Below are 18,431 nucleotides of genomic sequence, written 5' to 3'. Positions count from 1 at the left end.
AATTATTTACACTCCCTCAACACCCCGCTGTAAACACGGGCAGCATTAATGTCGGAGGCATTATGGGCAAACCAAGCACGTGCACTTAGAGAGGGGAGATAAAACCCTGTGTTTCAGAAGTCACTGTCAAATAATAGATAGCCTCAAATAATAGATACTGACTCCAAAACCCCTCTGCACTGAAACAATAGCAGTTCATGTAAAATTTAGGCCGAACCTTAGTTAAATGCGATACAACTGCCCAAAGTGCGTGATGCAACACTTTGAGGTATGTTCCATGAAAATGTGGGTTCCTGCTTTGGAAAGCCTAAATTTGGGCTCATGAAAAGGCTGTATTTCACACTTTTCACTGTTTTCTAGGTAAGGAAAAGCTGATTACTTCCAAAGCTCTGATGCACAGTGGCTCAGACACTTTGCCAGCTGATCCACGCGGGGATATCAACAGCAGCCTGGGAAGGGCCCAGCCTTCACGCTTTGCTCTGGATTTTCTCCCAGCACTGTGAAAAATCACTGTTTACACAGAGCCACCAGACACTGAAGAGCTAAAACCATCAATTATCCAAGTCAGTCCTTCAAACCCATGCCTTTACACCTGCAATAACTGCCCCGTGGACACCGCGCTGGGCGAGTCCCAGCCCTGCCAGCCCCCTCAGAGCAGACACACTCCTCACACCAACAAACTGGGGTCAGCTCCCAGAACAAACGTGACTTCCTAATATTTCATTCCACTGGCAGACTAAAATGCCTCTGCAGCTGTAATTGTCCTTGGACCTCGGCCACTTCTGTGCTTTCCCTTTCCAAATAAAACCCGCTATCATCTTTCCAGGATACAGTACCATCAACAAGGAAAAAACATGTCACCAGCACCATTTATCCTGCGTAGGATGTGTGCCTTGGGTTACCTAAAATGACCTTCCTCGCCACACTCGGCTCGGCACCAGATGGGATTTAAATACAACATTCCCCCCATCCTAATACCACTAAAGCATTTGCCAGTGTGGAATAATGCAGGAATTAATAATAATACCTGCTACAGAACAAAGGAAACGTGGTTCAGACCAATTCCTTCCTGAAATGACTTCAAACGTAAAAAAATCACACAACTATAGTCATGCCGAAAACACAGGATAGTCACTCCAAAAAAACCAGCAAAACCCAAAACCCCTCCTTAATTCAAACCCGGATATAAAATGTAAAATTAAACCTGTACAGGGAGCACCAATACACTTTTTATTTAACATGTACATCTTCCCACAGGCATCTGAATAAAGAGTAACTTTCCCTATCTGGGCCCAAGCAGTTGCTATCACCCACTGCAAACCAGGGAGACTTCAGGGGCCCTACAAAATTCCAGTCCTATCTGTTCAGTTGAATAAAAATCACCACGACCTTGCAAAGGTCAAAAGCTGACTCTCTGTGCCAGGAACTCCCGATTTGTTTGCTACAGGTCTTACTACTTGCCACAGAAAATAAGGTTTGGAAGGTTTGGAAGGTCAGGGAGGCAAACTACAGGTGCCTCAGAAATAAAACATGAGGCCCAAGACCTCAGCTACCACAGAACTACTTTTTGTAATAAAAATTACCCCTTTGTATGACCTTATCAAAAGGAAAAGGACTATCAAGGGAAATAAATATCAACTGAATAAACAGATCTGGAAAATCCGAGCCCTTTTCCTATAGAGGCAGAGTAGAACATTCATTGACAGGATGCAGAGGGTCATGTGTGAAATAAAACATCCACTGTGTCTTGGAGAACACACTCTTGGAAGCAAAGCAGCACAGCACAGCTTGGATTTTAAACCAATTATTTCAGACTAATATTACTGCTATGAGCAGCTGACCTCCTGAAGTGGACAGTACTTAGAGATAATATAAATGCTTTTATTGCAATTACATCTTGATAGTTCTTTCATAGCAACAGAAGTACAAAAACCTCTGACAATTACACAAGAATTCAACTATAACTTTCCAAGTTAAGAATAATACAATTTATCAGTGGTGCTTGTAAGCCTCCCACATTACTTACACTCTGTGTATTTTTATGTTTTTTGAAAACAAGCCTAAACAGCCCACACCAGTGGAAAAGGAGCATTCAAAAGGAGCACCTCAGGAGGTGAACAGAGTTCAAATAAGTCAGTGTAAGAGATGGTGGGAGATTGTGCTTGCAGGAGAGGGTCAGGGAATGGCCAAGCAGGGATCAGACAACACAGGTCTGTCGTTTCATCCCACAGGCTTGAGTTATGAAAAAAATTAACACCTATTTGCTTCCTAACAAAATTTACCTCTGAGGTAGGATATGCTATTGTTACCGTATTTCCTGAGGGAAACAACAGGCCCTAAATCTCCTGGAGGGATTTCAGAGCTGTGTGGATGTGGCACTTGGGGACAGGGCTCAGCGGTGGCCTCGGCAATGCTGGGTTAAGGGTTGGCCTGGATGATCTTGGAGGGCTTTTCCAATCTCAGTGATTCCCTGACTCCACATGGCTGCAGCACATGAACTGTGTAACCATGCAAAGCTGAGGGATCATTCCAACAGCAGGGGGGAAGAGAACAAAAACCATCTGGGACATTCTCTCAGGATACTCATCCTGCAAGCCTGGGATCTTCATTTTAATTTCCTGCTGAAGTGCTGTTACCCCTCAGCCCCTTTCCAAACCACAGGTGACCTCCATGGTGATGAGTTTGGTTCCAGTCTGAATGGCCAGAAGTCAAGTGCCTTGTGCTGTATTTTAAGTTATGTTAATGAAATTCAATCGAGCTCCTGTCACAGTCTTGACATGATTTTGCTCAGGTTCTCCTAGTTCTGCTCTGAGGTCATGTGCATATTCCACAGGGTGCCTGCTCTGTAAGCACAGCTGTATGTTAAATCTAAATACCACTTCCAAATCCCTAGAATGTTTTTCTAGCCTTAGCTAAAATACCCATGTATTCAATTATCACTTATCTCTTAGGAGTAAAATTTATTTTCATCATTAACTGAACCAGAAACCAGCTTGTGCAAACGTGTCCGTCAGTTTTTAAAGCTGCAGTCCTTCCAAGATGAGGACAGCAGCTGAAAGGGCTTTTATTTTCTGGTGGTGAAGGCACACTAAAATGGACAGAGAATGCCTGGCCTACTGCAGAGCCAGGTGTCCGATATTTTCTCTTAATGGCTGGAAGGCAAAGAGCAAAAATAGCTTTGACCCACTTCTGCAGGAACCCATATGACCACTCCATGTTAAGCTCACATGAAAACAGAACATGTTCTATTCTCTTAATTTATTCTCTGTAGGAAACAGCTGAACCAGAGGGATTTTGAATTCGCTTCACTTGCTGTACACGCTCACCAGAGTTCACTCTGGTAAAAAAATATAGGTATTTTAAAGGATTATTATTTTTCATACAGAAATTACCATAGCACAGGTCTTAATGGAAGAATGTGGAATAAAAGAAAATAAAAATCAGGAACTTTTTCAAGCCAGAAGCACAGACAAAATCCTCTCTATAGCAGCAGTGCCTGTACCATTCCCACCAGGCTTACTTTGCTGCAAAAGCAACACTTACAGTGAATAATCATCAGCATACATATGGAATACTGATAAAGGCTTTAGAGAATATGGAGGCTTATCAAGTTAACAGAATTACGAGAATAAAGATGAGTTATTTACATATATTGAGCTACCCCTTCACATCCAGCTTTGTCTTTATTCCTGAAGCAACCCATCCTCCAGCTCATTTTTTACCATTATAAAAGCCAAACCATGCAGCCACCTGCACACAAGCAGCAGAGGAGCTCATAAGGTATGTCCAAATTCAAGAAAAGCAATTTATCTTCTTTACAGCACCGGTGAATCTGACATATCAAGTGTGTTTTCAACTTTTCTCCTTCAAGTTACAGGTGCTGAGCAGAGTCCCCTCAAATATCCTGCATCTCATAGAACCCTAGAACGGTTTGGGTTGGAAAGGACCTTAAAGACCATCCCATTCCACCCCCTGCCATGGGCAGGGACACCTTCCATAGCCCAGGTTGCTCCAAGCCCTGTCCAACCTGGCCTTGGACACTTCAGGGATGGAACATCCACAACCTCTCTTGGCATCTGTAACAAACCCAGTCTTCTTCTCTCCACCTTTGAAGCCTCCAGAGCCTCACCTTTGCTTATCAGGTCAAACCCCAGAGCTGGTTTCCCCACACTGACCTCCCTGCCCCCTCACGGGGTGTAAATTTTAAACATTCTGGAAGGGAAAACCACAGAACTCCTCTGGAATGCCCTCCCAGATCGCTGCACAGGAGACTGACAAGCCAAGAGCCATGAGCAGATGGTTTAAGGTTCAGCAGAAAGCACTGTCATATGCTAATTTGCTATTAATTACAGAAGCTGTCAGGATTCCTGCAGCACTGTGCACTAAGGAAGGGTGCCAGAAAACACATCATTAAGGAAGATTTTTGACTAATAACAGTTTTTGATAAAAATATAACATTTTTAGTGACCAAAAGAATAGGGTGGGGAACCTACAGCAGTTCTGTTTGCTATTCTACCCACAGAATCTGACATTCATTGTGCAAGGCAGCAGTAGCAGTGCTAAACCCAGTCCACCCTGGCTTAGGGCAGAAGTCTGTAATGGGTTGGGTTGGAAGGGACCCACACACATGACTTTATTTGTCCTACTGAAGTTTGCCTAAAGGGAAGAACAAAGTTAACCAAATCTCCATATTCCTAAAAGGTTCAATGGGTGTGTAAACACATGTTTTTCCATCAAAATTTCTGTGACCCTCTGAAAGTAATGAAATACCAACATCCTTCCACATATCTATCAACTTTCCTCCCTCTCAAAGATAATTTCCAAATTGATTTTGTAAGGAGTAGGTTGTCAATAACAGCATCATTTAGATTTATATCCCTACCTGTGTCAGTTCCTAGAGATTTTCACTCAGGGGTGGCAGTCATTCATCCTTCCAAGTCTTACCAGTCAGAGTTGCTCAGAGCTCAGGCAGATAGGGAAAAGAGACATCAAGAAAGTACAGAAACAACTAGAAAACTTAAGGAATTTCCTTCCCTTCAACACACAAATCCTTTTAGCAACTAAGTAGTTGTCCGTGTGAATGACTAACAGCAAATATTTCATATATCATCTGGAAAGAGCCGAGCCCCTGAGATCTCATTATCAGAACCAAGTGGCCCAGCTGACATGAATTATTTACTGCAAACCAGTGCTTTTGATTATGCATATGCATTATGTGCTGAAGGTGCATCTGTGCCCCAGTTTTAAAACCACCACATGGAAACAAAGGCAGAAACTGAGCTCGAATGTAACACTCATTGCACAGAAAAAGATGCAGCTCTTGGCTGCTAAGTTTGCCCATCACATGGGATAGCACATAGATGCTTTCAACACAACCTGAAGGTAAATGGTAACAGCCTGGAGAATACAGGCATTTTTCTTCCTTTTCTTTTGACACACTGACAGAAAAGAAAATTCTTGGTCTTAATCACCTGTACCCAAAGCACAAGGAAATCTATTTGAGTTACCTGAGTGACAGCCCACGGGAGACACAGGGACAGCAGAACAGTCCTGCCATGCCCATCTGCTTTGGGCCTGTTTCTGTCCCCTGCAGTGGGACTGCAACAGAAAACCCAACACCCACGTGGACAAACACACCAACTGCAGCATCCAAACTGCAGCAGGGGGGGTTACCCCATCTCTTCTCCTTCTTCCCCCACAGAAAGCAGCTCTGAGTGATGAAACCACAGCTTCATCAAAACTGAGTGAAGCCTCTCTTGCTCCTTCTCTAACACCACACCATATCAAAGATCCATTTCATACTCCAGTGTCAGTAACATCAAACTCAACAGGTGTCTTCACACCGATGCCCACAACAGCCAAGCAGGCAGATGGTCTTTTTCCATTTTAGTATTAAATCCAGCCTGAAGTGTCTATAGAATTATTTTCAGGTAACAGGAGTATTTGTAATGCTGGTCTGAACACCAACCCAAGGACGCAGAAGACAAGACATGGAAAATGGATAAGGATTATCACACCAGTATTGGGGTGCTCATTCCCATCCCTTCATAAGCTGATTTAAGGTACCACAAGGGAGTTTTCACACACCTGAGTTGACTGAAAGTTATGGAAATTTCTGAAGTTACTGCAACAAATAAAATAAATGACAACCAGTCCCTAGACACAGGACAGTATCTCTTGCCTCAAAACCTAGGGTTTGGAGGCAACTACTCCTTTGCACAATTTTTCATCTCTTTACTCTCATATATACAGCATGAACCCTTTGCTCCTATACAGGGAATTCTTCTTCCTTGTGCTCCAAGTCCTTATCCCTTTTTTAATCAACAAGCACTGACCTGAAGGTAGGAATCACACATCTAACATACACAAAGAGCAGCTCTGCTCCCAAGGCCTATTTTAAAGCACAACTCCACCTCAGGAAGAATTTGGATACATTCAGTGCATATTTACATTTCTTCCCATTGTTCTTTACAGTAAACACAGAGTGGGGGTTTTTTTAGAGGGAGAAGGTAAAGGTTGTTTAACCCTGGTTAAGGAGGAACATCTGTTTACAGCACCTGTCTCTTACCAACCTGGAGATATTTATAACCAGAACCAGCATGAAGCAGTTACCAGGCCAACAAGGAACAGAAATGTGTCCTCCAGGGATCTGTAAGCATCCCACACTGGTAATTTTAACCACCAAACTACACATCTCACAGGGGATCTCTGGAAAGCACTGGGATTTGATGTCCACCAGCCCTTCTGAAAAGCTACATACAGGCTGGAAATATCAGCGAAAGAGAAATAGGATATAGCCAGGGAATAACAGCTGGGGTGACCTCCTGTTGGCAGTGAGCACAACAGTGTTGGCACCTGGGAGCAAACCAGCACTGACCCCTGCCAGCTCACCTTCCAGGTTTATTGGAGCTAAGATCTATTGTCCCCTAAATCACTCAAATATGCATTCACATGCCAAGCAGTCACAAAGAACATTAGTTTGCAAACATAAGCAAAACAATAGTTTTTAAAACTGTTGGTGCGAATGCAAAAGAAGCCAAGGTCCCTGCTCTGCCACCAAAAACTAGGAGTGCACTTGAAACCAATGCCATAACCCAAATCTTCCCCCTTTTTGCCTCCTGTCTTCCAAATCTTCCCATTCCCACCATTTACATCCTTGAGCACATCCCCAAACGCCAGGTTTCCTTTAAAACCAGTGTGCCAAAGCCCCTTCCCTTGAGACTGTTGTATTACATCCTCTCCTGCAAACAGCCACCATTTGTCTTCTCCAAGCTTCCCCCCCAAATCCGAGGAGAAGGGACCCGGCACATCCGGCTGACAATCCTCGCACACACCGGGGGCTGGGATGCCGGATTTGGAAGGTACATTGGCACAACTGTTCCCATGGCACGCACTGCCTGTCGCTCTCCAGGCAGGAGAAGAGAACTATTGAGCTCAGCTCCTGCATCTGTCCAGGGCTGGATCTTTGCAGTTCACTGCTGGCCTTGTGTGAATCAAAGAGCGTGGGTTTAAAATTCAAGGGGCCGTTTCAACGAGCTTCTCAGCACTGTTCAGCAGCCACGAGAAATACAATTTCCTACCAGGCTTAGGCACTCTCAGACCAATGGCCAACACACTCTGCATTTCTAATTTATCACTGCAAATTCACAAGTAAGTTTAATAGGTACTGTAAACACACAAGTCTTACAGATGAAATTGCTGAATGTCTGAAGCTGGAACAAGCCCAAAATACAGAAGCTGAGGTTATTTTGACTATATCCATTTCAGGTCTGGGTTTTGATGTAAAGAGGCAAGTCAGACACCCACAGAACACAAGCATCACCAGCATCCTGACAACACACAAAGGACAAGAGAGCAGCATCCTCAAGTCACAATTACATCTTTTCCTGCTGGGTTAAAGTTACTCACACAAACTAATGACTCCAGATGCTATTTCCATATCAGCAAGCACTCCTTCCAGGGCATTGTTTTCCATATGGCTCTGCACAAACAAGCTTCTGGAAAGCTCACAGTTATTTTCACTAATGGGAAACAGGAGGATAGGAGAAATACAGACCCATAAACTGCTTATATTAAGTTCATTTATTCCACAGGCAGTGCATAATTGCCATGAAACAGTTCACCTTGAGTCCTAACTTCCCACAAGGCCTTATGACAGTCAGTTTACTGCAAGTTCTACTTTTGCACATAAGGAAAAAAGAGTTAGTGCCAACACCTCTGAAATTTGTGACAGTCCTAGGAAAAATGACACTTCCTTAGCCAGGTACTTTTCCTTTAAGAAAGGCCCTCTGAACTCACACATATCTCACTAAGCAAAAACATGCTGGGAATGTTCAAACATACTGCACTGGTGCTGCCTGAAATCTCCCAGCTCTGGGTTTCTGTTTTGGTTTTGTTCAACCTTGGCCTGCAAGCTTTAAGTGTCAGCCACACCTTCCATAGCTCTTCTCATGGAGATGTTTAAAAACTGGAGCACAGGGATCTGAGCTCTCTCTCCACAGCACTCACACAGCACAAAGCTCCACTCCTGCAACAGGTACTTATTCAATACCATTATTTCTGACACCTGTAGGCAATTTTCTAATTAAAATGAGTGGCTGAGAGATTCAGAAGCTCAAGTTTCATCCCGTGCAGTAGCAAGACAAGGTGAGTGTGGAATTATCTCAGGGTTTCCAATCCAAAACCAGCAGTGCAGCACACGGAAGAGTTGTTATGCATCAGGTTGCCTTATGACCCTTTGAAAGCCTTCCCAAAACTATGCAACTTAAAATTCTTCAGTTACAGAACTGATTGCAAGTGTGTTCTTGGATATAAAGCAGCCATGGGAATGGCAACATGCAAACTTAATTTATAGAGGTATTCTCAAAACCGACTTTAAAACCAGTGTAATACTCTGTAGACAAAGGGCAGCACTATGCTCCTGCAACTACTATCATTTGCTAGATTAATAATGTCCAACTATCAAAAGGGGGTTATAATTTGTAGGTTCTGAGGTTAACAGGAGGATTTGACACTGCAAAGAAGTCTCTGAGTCTTGTCCCACAAGATCAACCCTCACAAATCTCAGACACACACACCAAGAGCCTGGATTCAGCCAAATCGGCTTCCTTCCTTTATCTAATTTTAAAAACCAGGATGAAATGTTATAAACCAAAAGGCAAACTAGAAAACTGCTGTGAGAGAATCAATTCTCATCATGACTCATACTGTTAGAAGAGCCCCAAAACACTCTTCTAGAAAGAATACTAATTACTTGCATAAACCATGCAGAGAATGGAGAAAGAACAGAAAAATCCCTCTGATGCAGGAATACTTGCACAGTAGCTTTCTGAGTTCAGGTCCTGTTAGAAACAGGCTTTCTCAATCTCTTCTACGAGTCCCACAAAATGCAAAAGCAAACTCCAAGTTGTTCCTTCTGCTGCAGATCACTTGGCTTTTATCCCCCCTTCTCAAAGGGCTGGAGAATCTGGAGTTTGACTTGTGTATCTCATTACCTCCATCTACTGGCAAGAGCTGCTGCTTGTATGTGAAAACCCTCCATACCTATTTCATGTTCATTAGCATTTTCTTAAAGAAGTTAATTTCAGAAATATTGGTATTTAAGTAAGTGAGAGAGGAGAACACAAACAATTCAACTCAAAACAGCTGAAGGTACTGACCACCTTATAGACCTCACACCACTATTTCCTGATGTCCACAATTTATTCCTCCCTATCAGTCTATGAAATTTATCTTTGGATTGAAACTTAACAGCAGGAGTCTGCCAGAGGTACCTTCTCCTACTTGCTTTTAGTGTAAGAGTCAGCTTAAAAGATCAGTGTGATTTCATATGAGGCTCCTCAACCTTTAGTGGCAACACATTGGACATAAAATCATGGAATCACAGAGTGGTTTAGGTTGGAAGGGACCTGAAAGCCCATCTCATTCCACCCCCTGGCATGGGCAGGGACACCTCCCACTAGCCCAGGTTGCTCCAAGCCCCGTCCAGCCTGGCCTTGGACACTTCCAGGGATGGGGCAGCCACAGCTTCTCTTACCACTTGAGCCTCTGTTCATTTTTCAACAGGAAAGCACGATTAGCCTTCAAAGTTCTTACCTGCTAATGCACACATAGTTTATGTTACTGACCTTACTCAGGACTTAGGCCTTTTAATTCTGGATGCTGCATTTCCCAAAGTGAGGACCAAAGCCCACTAAATGAAGCCCAGCCTGCCAAGCTGCTGGTGCTGCTACTGCCGAGTAGGGATACCCAGGCAGTGTAGCTCTGTGTCAGCACTGCCAATCACAGCTGGGAGTTCTCTGCCTGGGAACTCAAATCACAGGCAGTTTTACAGCTATAACATAAAAGCTATGACATAAAAACGAGCTATTGCAATATATATATATATTTTTAATAATCTGCAAGCAAGCATCACCTTATTTATCTTGCTTAATTCAAAGCCCAGGTTTGGCTGTGAACAGCAGTTCAGGTACCTTCCTTACTATACTGGATGTTTCCACTCAATCCTAGATGTGTATTAGGACAGATTGTGAGGCAAAGCTTTACATTTTCATCAACAACCAGCACTGGCTGGGAACACACTTAATGCCAAGTGCTACCTCTGGAGAATCATGGAATCACAGATTGGTTTGGGTTGGAAGGACCTTAAAGCCCATCTCATTCCATGCCCTGCCACGGGCAGGGACACCTTCCACTAGCCCAGCTTGCTCCAAGCCCTGTCCAACCTGGCCTTGGGCATTTCCAGGGATGGGACAGAAGAGTAATAGAAGCAATAACAGCTTCCATTTCAAAAAATTCCTGGACTAGCACCAACATCCCAGCTCTCAGGAGCACACTCACAGCCTCTATTCCTGCACATGGCCACAACTCCTCCTGCAAAACAGTCCCTTAAAGGAAGTTCACAACAAAATAAACAACCCACTACAAGTCAGACAAATTAAAATATATGTTTAATACTAAATAAAACTGGTAGTCTCCTAAATCTTGCTTCCCCCACATTAATTCTTACTAGGTGTCATCTTTATATGTGCCTGGAAACTTCCCTTATATTCAGGACTTCTTTTTAAAGTATTACATTATTTTAAGACATCAAAACTATATTCTAATGCAAAATAAAATCCATGCTTCCTTTTTTCCCCAGCTTTGTTTATGTAATTTACTGTAGTCCTCCCCATACCCAGCTCTCAGAATTGTCAGTAACCAGAAGGGGGCAACATTTTAAATCGTATGCAAAACACCACCAATTTTACCAAGTGCCAATGCCGAGCTACTTGACATGTTTACTCTCACCAACTCAGAATCACCACGTTGTCTCAAAGCTCCTCACTTGTAATATTACAAGGCAAATTCCCATTTCTTCTTTCAACGTACAGCTCCAAGGATTTCCACGAGTGATTTGATGAGAACACTTCTTGTAAGCAGTGAATCAAGTATTTCTCTGTGGTGTGGTGCTATGAAGGTTCAGTCTGAACCCAACTGAACAACACTACTGTTAACTTCCAGTATTTCACGCACTGAATTTAGAAATCACACCTTTTCTGAAGCATTTTCAGATTATTTGCCATACTGAGTTCCTAAATTAGACTCAGTTTGCACAGCTGCCCCAGAATAAACTTATTTTTTCATGCAACATACTTAACTTGCACATTAAAGGCAAAATGAAATGCAAAACCTTTTCATCTCATGATAAATAACATGGGTTTAGCTGTTCTTCAAAATTCAGCAAGGGAAACATGCTCTGATCCAGCGAAGACAGTTCACTATTCACCACAAAATTCTCTGAGACACTGCTGGTGCAGTGATGCCTCAGGACTGAACAACATCCAGAACAACACTGTGGAGAACCATGGCAAACAGCTCCTCTGGCTTTTAAATTGTAGTTTTTAATCTGGGGAGAGGAGGGAAATGTTACCATCATGGAAATCCGCTTTCAAGAGAAAATTTAAATGTTTTCAATGAAAGCAAACCTGGGATTCCCCAGAGAGGTCTGAGTTTCCTTATGTGGATGCCAACAGGCTGCATTTAAACAAAACAAAACAAAACAAAAAAAAAAAAAGAAGAAATATTTCCAGCTTGGATTGTTCTGGGTGTGAGGATGTGAGGAGTATCAGAATTTTCCAAAATTTAAGCCCAGTTTCTGTGAGAACTAAGTACTTACTGTGTAAGTCAGGCTGATGTCTCTAAAATTCCCCACCATTTCACAGATGCATTTTAGTTTTAAAACCCAGTAAAATATTTTCAAGGTATGACATAAAAAAAAAAACAACAAACAAACAAAATTTTACTCTGCAGTTAAGATTCACTCAAAGAAAAAATTAAAAATTTCAGAAGAGGAACATAATAAAAAAAAAGGGAGAAAAAAGTAAAGTCATAGAAAAGTGGAAAGGCCGCACCGATTTACTAATACTGGTTGAAATATTCAGTCCCAGGCTAATTTATCCCCACTAATCTCGGAGGAAACTGAGCACAAACTGCACTTTTATACCAACTTATGAATACCAAGAGTTGGGGACATGACGTGTCACATTTTTTCCAGTATGTCCAGATAAGCTGCCCTTTAGTGCCGACTAATTATGCAGCTATTTTAGGGAATCAAAGCTCACGAACCAAGATCAAACAGCTCTGTTTTGGATGTGTATGATCCCTCTCAGATGTTTTCCCAGAACTGCATTTCCTGTGCAGAAGCTGCTTTAAGCAAAACATTCACGCAGCCTGAAAATTTAGAAGATGGGTGTTTATTAATAAAATTAGCTTTCAATTTATCTTATTCTAAAATAAATTGAAGATGTAATTATTTCTACAGTCATATATTAATTGACTGCTGAATTATGGCTTGATTTTTAGCTAAAGTAGCACCTCATGTGTAGGTACACGGAATATCTGCTTCACTTCAAACACAACTCAACAGCCACCATTCTTCATTTACCAAAGTACCAACATGGCCATCATCTTCTGACTAAAGTACACATTTTTTTTCCCCAAAAAACCACATTCTTAACATGTTGGGAGTTCACGATCAGGACTCAGATGGATTTTTCTTCCCTTTTACACATGGCACATACCTTATTGATACTCTCTTTTCCTGCTGTATATTATACCCACTACTTTAACTAGGGAAAACCAACTACATTTAGAAGAGAATATTGTATTTCCCATCGAGCTGTGTTCCCAGTTAGATGGCACACAAAAAAATAAGACCTTCAAGGCCTAGAAACAACAAAAGGTTTGTGGGATTCCAACGCTCTGGATACCCACTAGCAAGCAACATTATTCCATGTCATCTTCCTGGAAGATGATTTCAGCCTCACCTGCCAGTTACTTTTAGAGTTTCACAGCACTGACACCACAGCAAACTCCCACCTCAACATCCTTCTGCTTCCAAAAGTCACCAGAATTACTGGAGTTTGAAGTCCTCCTGTACCGCCCAAACCTGCCTTTATTGGTACACCAGCTGGGAATGTTCATTAACTTGCCATATCCCTGTTTACAGAAGGTCATACCTGAGGGTACTGCAAAGGTAAAACCCCACATGATCAACTGAAAATGAACACAGAATAAGGCCAAGTGTTCACTTTCTTAGCACGTTATTAGCTCAGGTCCTGAGAGCAGCAGGGGTAAATGCTGTTTGGGCAAAATCCTCAAACTAACATCATTATCCCTCAGGTAAGGAGATGATTCAAAACAGGAATCAACATTTCACCTTTAGAGATCCTGAACAACATCTACATCTTCTCCCCTGCACAGGTGGAACCTACTAATCAAGAATGACCTGGCCACTGCACAGTGTTTATCTCGCTGCTCTGTTCTGCCAGTGGACACTGCTCACAGAAATACTGCCCTGGTGAAGGAAAACATCCATCAATCCATCATTCACTTGCCAGTCTCCTTGCAAGAGCATTATGAATATTCTAATCACAGTAGAAACAATCCTGCTCCATCCCTAAGTGTGCAGTTTCCTCTATATTCACACAAGCAAGGAGAATTATATTTTCTTTCAAACATTAAGCATGCTTATTAAAAACACTGATAAAACTGGAAGGTAGTTTCTCTCATTGAAGAGCTCCTCCTCTTTCTTTAGCTTAATGCACAGTTCTCAGCACATGAGCACTTCCAATTAATCCCCAAAGTCCCTGCAAAAACGAAATGCTCCATTTACTGACAAGAAGCTGGTGAGCATCAGGCAAATCCTACAGCCCCATATCTCATACTTTTATAAAAGCTGACACTGGATCACATTGGCTGTGTTTCCAAACACAGGAAGTGCTATCAGCATGTATTTATATTTACCAAGAGCCCATTTTTTTCTTGTGTTATTAATGATACACAACTAACATGTTTTGACTGGTACCAAGCTCAGCTGAGTTAACATTGTGCAGAAGTTAATTAGTGCTTAATGCCAAATAGCAGAAAATGGAGCAGTCTGGGTGTAGGATCTATTTAATAGCTGTTTCTGCTGTTGTGTTGGGGTTTTATAAAAGGTTTCCATGTTTCTGTCTTCACAAAGAGACTACTTGAAGCAAATGGTGAATTTTGTGTATTATCAGCTCTCTCAGCAGACAGCAAGCACTGCTCATTATCACCACCCTTGCATTTATTTCCACCCATTGCTCCTGGGATAACAACAATATGCCTGAGGCTTACAACACATCTGAACTCCCAAAAAATGCAATTTCTTTTTTTTCCATAAAGGAAAAAACCTGAAGTTAAGATGCTCAAGAGCAGAGACATCAGTTTTTTCGTTATACAGATGGAGTTTATTCATCATTAATGACAAACTTTCTATCACATCTCATCTTCATTATTATCCACTAATTTAAGCAAACATTCAGGCATTACAGAGTTTTAACTATTGCCACTATATTTTCAGACATTTTCCATACAGAAGATTTCTAAATAGAAGCTCAAACTGATGTCAGTTTGTCAAATTGCCTCTGGACATAGCACTTCATGCTCTGGTCTAGCTGACAGGGTGGTGTATGGTCCAAACACTGGTCTTGGAGGTCTTTTCCAACCTTATTGACTCCATGATAAGGAACAGTGAAACCCCAGCACTCAGTTCTGCCAGCAGAGTGTTTGGATTTGCTGTTTCCTACCTACCTAATGGCAAAATATAAGGATATTAATTGAACTCAGAGTCGTCCAGACCATACGAGTAACCCCAGGGACTTAACTCTTCATTGCAAATACTGAGACTCTGCTATTAACAGTTCTTTAACCTGCTAAACTTCGGTAACCCCCTCTCCTCTAAAATAATATGTTTACCAGATTCTGATATACTCCATGTGTTCATTTTGGCTCTGTCAGGGGAAGAAGCTGCTGCCATTATAGCTGAGCCATGAATCAATACACTTAGCTTCCAAGGATTTCTTACAGAATTGGGGTGTTCAGCCTGGAGAAGAGAAGGCTCCAGGGTGACCTCAGAGCCCTTTCCAGTGCCTAAAGGGGCTCCAAGAGAGCTGGAGAGGGACTGGGGACAAGGGCCTGGAGGGACAAAACAAGGGGAATGGGATGGGATATTGGGAAGGAATTCTTCCCCATGGGGTGGTGAGGCCCTGGCACAGGTTGCCCAGAGCAGCTGTGGCTGCCCCTGGATCCCTGAAAATGTCCAAGGCCAGGTTGGAGCAACCTGGGATAGTGGCAGGGGGTGGGATGGGCTGTAAGGTCCCTTCCAACCCAACCCATCCTGCAGTTCTGCAGTGGCTCTGTGAACATCTTCACCAGAACAACTCCGGGAACGCTCAGTTCCCAAACCTCAGCCTGAGGAGAAAAAAAAACCTCTTTTCATGACTCTCCATAACTGACTATGGACAACTGGTTAAGCACTGGAAAACTGACATCATCAGCTACGCACTTAAGACTAACAAGATTTTGGGTAGTTTAAAATAGTGAAATACAGCTCCATATACTGAGCTAGGATATATCACAGTCATGTGAAATGCCAAAAATTCACATTCCCCACAACTAAAACTTTATTGCATCTTGTGACAACAGTTTACACAAGAGACCCATAAACTGGGGACCAAAAACAAGTAACCAGCTTTGAGAAGTGAGGATTTTAACTGTGGAAACTTAATATTCACTCAGGGGAAAAAAAAAATTCCATGGACAAACAGCTTTTTTTAAACACTTCAGCAGGCAATGTATATTCTCCTTTTTCCAAAGCTTATCACAGTGTCTTCAGGGGGCTCCTACAGTTCTTTGCCACCACTCGAATCTGACCTTTTTCTAAGTAGTTTTGTCAGTGTGAGGAGGACAAACCAACTGTTAATAAAGACCCCTTTGCCAGAGGGCAAGGAAAGCCAAAGGAACTGGGCAGCTTACAGGACCCAGGGACTGAGAAAAGGTCAGGTTTCCAGGATCTTCTCAAACTGAAAGCAGCCTGTTTTGAAGCCTGTTACAGATTCAGCACTCATTTTGCTGCATCTGCTTGCGCTGAAATTCTTCCTGTATATACAAGTCATGCTGAGCTGCTCCTCAGATGTTTGCTAAAGGCTTACAATATTTCCTTTGGCAACAGGAATCCCAAGGGCATCAAGCAGTGAATCTCTGCCTTACCAATGTGTTTATTCCAGCCATAAGCAGAACAAGCATCCTGGGCAACAATGATTCAGTTCCAGAGCCCCAAAAATTATCTGTTGATGCAGAGCTCACAGACATGAGAAGAAAACAGTAAGTAAATCTGCAGCAGATCTAATCTTTCAGTATCTTTTGTAATAGGAAGATAAGGAATCCACCCGACTTCTTTCACTGATGCTCTCACCGAATCAGCCTCACAGAAATAGAGCAGGTCATGAATTTTCTGTAAGGAACTGTACAGCCCATCAAATATTAAAAAGCACTGCAGATGTCTGCAGTCCTTTCTAAAAGCTTTTTTCAGATGAGCAAAGAGGACACATTAATTAATTAAATTAACTGTTTCCAAACACTCCACTTCTACAGATCATTACCTTCCTTCAGATGTTTTTAATAGAAAATTAGTCTGTTCCTCCAGGGTTTTCATTCCAGAGCTTCTCTATAACTATAACAGTGTTTGCTTATCCAGGCTTTCAGAAGACTTCACAGAACCCTACTGCTTTGTGCACAACCTAAAGCAATACTCACTGAAGCTTTTCAGAAAGCCTCTGAGTCCAGTCTGCACGTCAGCCACATCCCCAGGTTATCAATTACACAAGCAAAACCTTATACACAAAAAAAATTACATGCACTGAATCAAGAGCTTCTTAAAAATTATCAGGAATGCACATGAATCACTTCATTATTGAATTACTGCATCTACCCCACAATATACTTAATGAGGTTTCTTAAATTAAATCTCTTTCCGCCAAACACTTCTCCCTTTCAAATGGCATGAGCTGAATACCTACAGAGAGGACTGAATTTTCTTCAGATACAGCTGCAAGGTACCTGTCTGAATAATTCTGACAAGATTGACTTGTTTGTGTTGCAAGCAATCCCTCATTAGTGCCGTACTTAAAAATCAGTCGTAAGATGCCTGTTCCTAAATAGGTAAAGCACTCAAAGACATTATTCCAGAACAGAAACTGCACTGAAAGCTGGAAAACATCATCATACCTATTTCTGAAATGCCATCTCCTTCCAATTCCTTTGCAGCAAATAACATCCTTTCCAAAAAAGCAAAGTGCAGAAATCACTTATATGTATCAATGCTGGTCCAAACACATCGTCAGGACTCGGGTCGGAGAGGAGCGGAGCTCTTGGAGGTGACTCCTTCAGCCATCCCGAGACACGCAGCTCCTTTTACATCATCCCAGGCAGTCATTTGTTCCTCTTACATAACAGGCACAACTCCCAGTTGCCAGAGTTTCTACACAGTGTGCAGGAAGAGGCTGCAGCTGCCCCGTGCCTACGCCGGGCTCTCCCATGAGCTGACCTAAGAGGCAGCAGATCAACACTTTGGGATCACGGCTCCTCAGGGCTTCTGAAAATAGAACACCAGCTGCTCTTGGAGTCCATGTGCTCCATACCCAGCACCACTGACCACAGCCCACGTGTGAGACCTCCTATTTCCTTAATGCCACGGCCAGACAGATTTACACCGCACTCCATCTCTGCCCAAGGGCTGCGGGGATCAATGGAGCTCTCAGCCTGATAACCAGGGGAAAGAATCCCACACAAACCTCTGAGCCAAAAACTGCTTGGCAGCTGTGGCTCCATCAGACACTGAGGAGGCTGTTTCAGGCTTGGAGAAGCAGCCAAGCACGTTGAGAAGTGGAGACCCCACTCAATTTTCCCAGCACCGCTGCAAAGACCATTCTCAGTGCACAGACCTCACACCGCCTTCACAACTGGCACTGACACTTGTATCCAACAACATGAATTCGTCATGAATGGAGTCTGCTTTCAATTAATCAGATTAGCACCCCAGCTGTGAATACATATTCTCCAGAACCTTATTCTTGGACTGTGACCTC

The 18,431-nt window shown here is 42.6% G+C and overlaps 1 protein-coding gene across 4 annotated transcripts in view; it reads right to left on the bottom strand.

The window, feature by feature from the left end:
- AGAP1 (ArfGAP with GTPase domain, ankyrin repeat and PH domain 1) overlaps positions 1-17,775 on the bottom strand; it is a 280,544-nt gene extending 262,769 nt beyond the window's left edge. For all 4 annotated transcript variants that reach the window (XM_018084483.3, XM_029964414.1, XM_029964416.1 and 1 more), the window contains exon 1: positions 17,572-17,775. In XM_018084483.3, the coding sequence (XP_017939972.1) occupies positions 17,572-17,620 (49 nt within the window). In that variant the 5' untranslated portion in view covers positions 17,621-17,775. The remainder of the gene's footprint in view (positions 1-17,571) is intronic.
- Between the last annotated feature and the right edge of the window lie 656 nt (positions 17,776-18,431).

This window comes from Manacus vitellinus, unplaced genomic scaffold (genome assembly GCF_001715985.3).
Source record: "Manacus vitellinus isolate BGI_N305 unplaced genomic scaffold, ASM171598v3 scaffold_71_pilon, whole genome shotgun sequence".
NCBI classification, from domain to species: Eukaryota; Metazoa; Chordata; class Aves; order Passeriformes; family Pipridae; genus Manacus; species Manacus vitellinus.
This window is presented reverse-complemented; position numbering and strand designations above follow the sequence as displayed.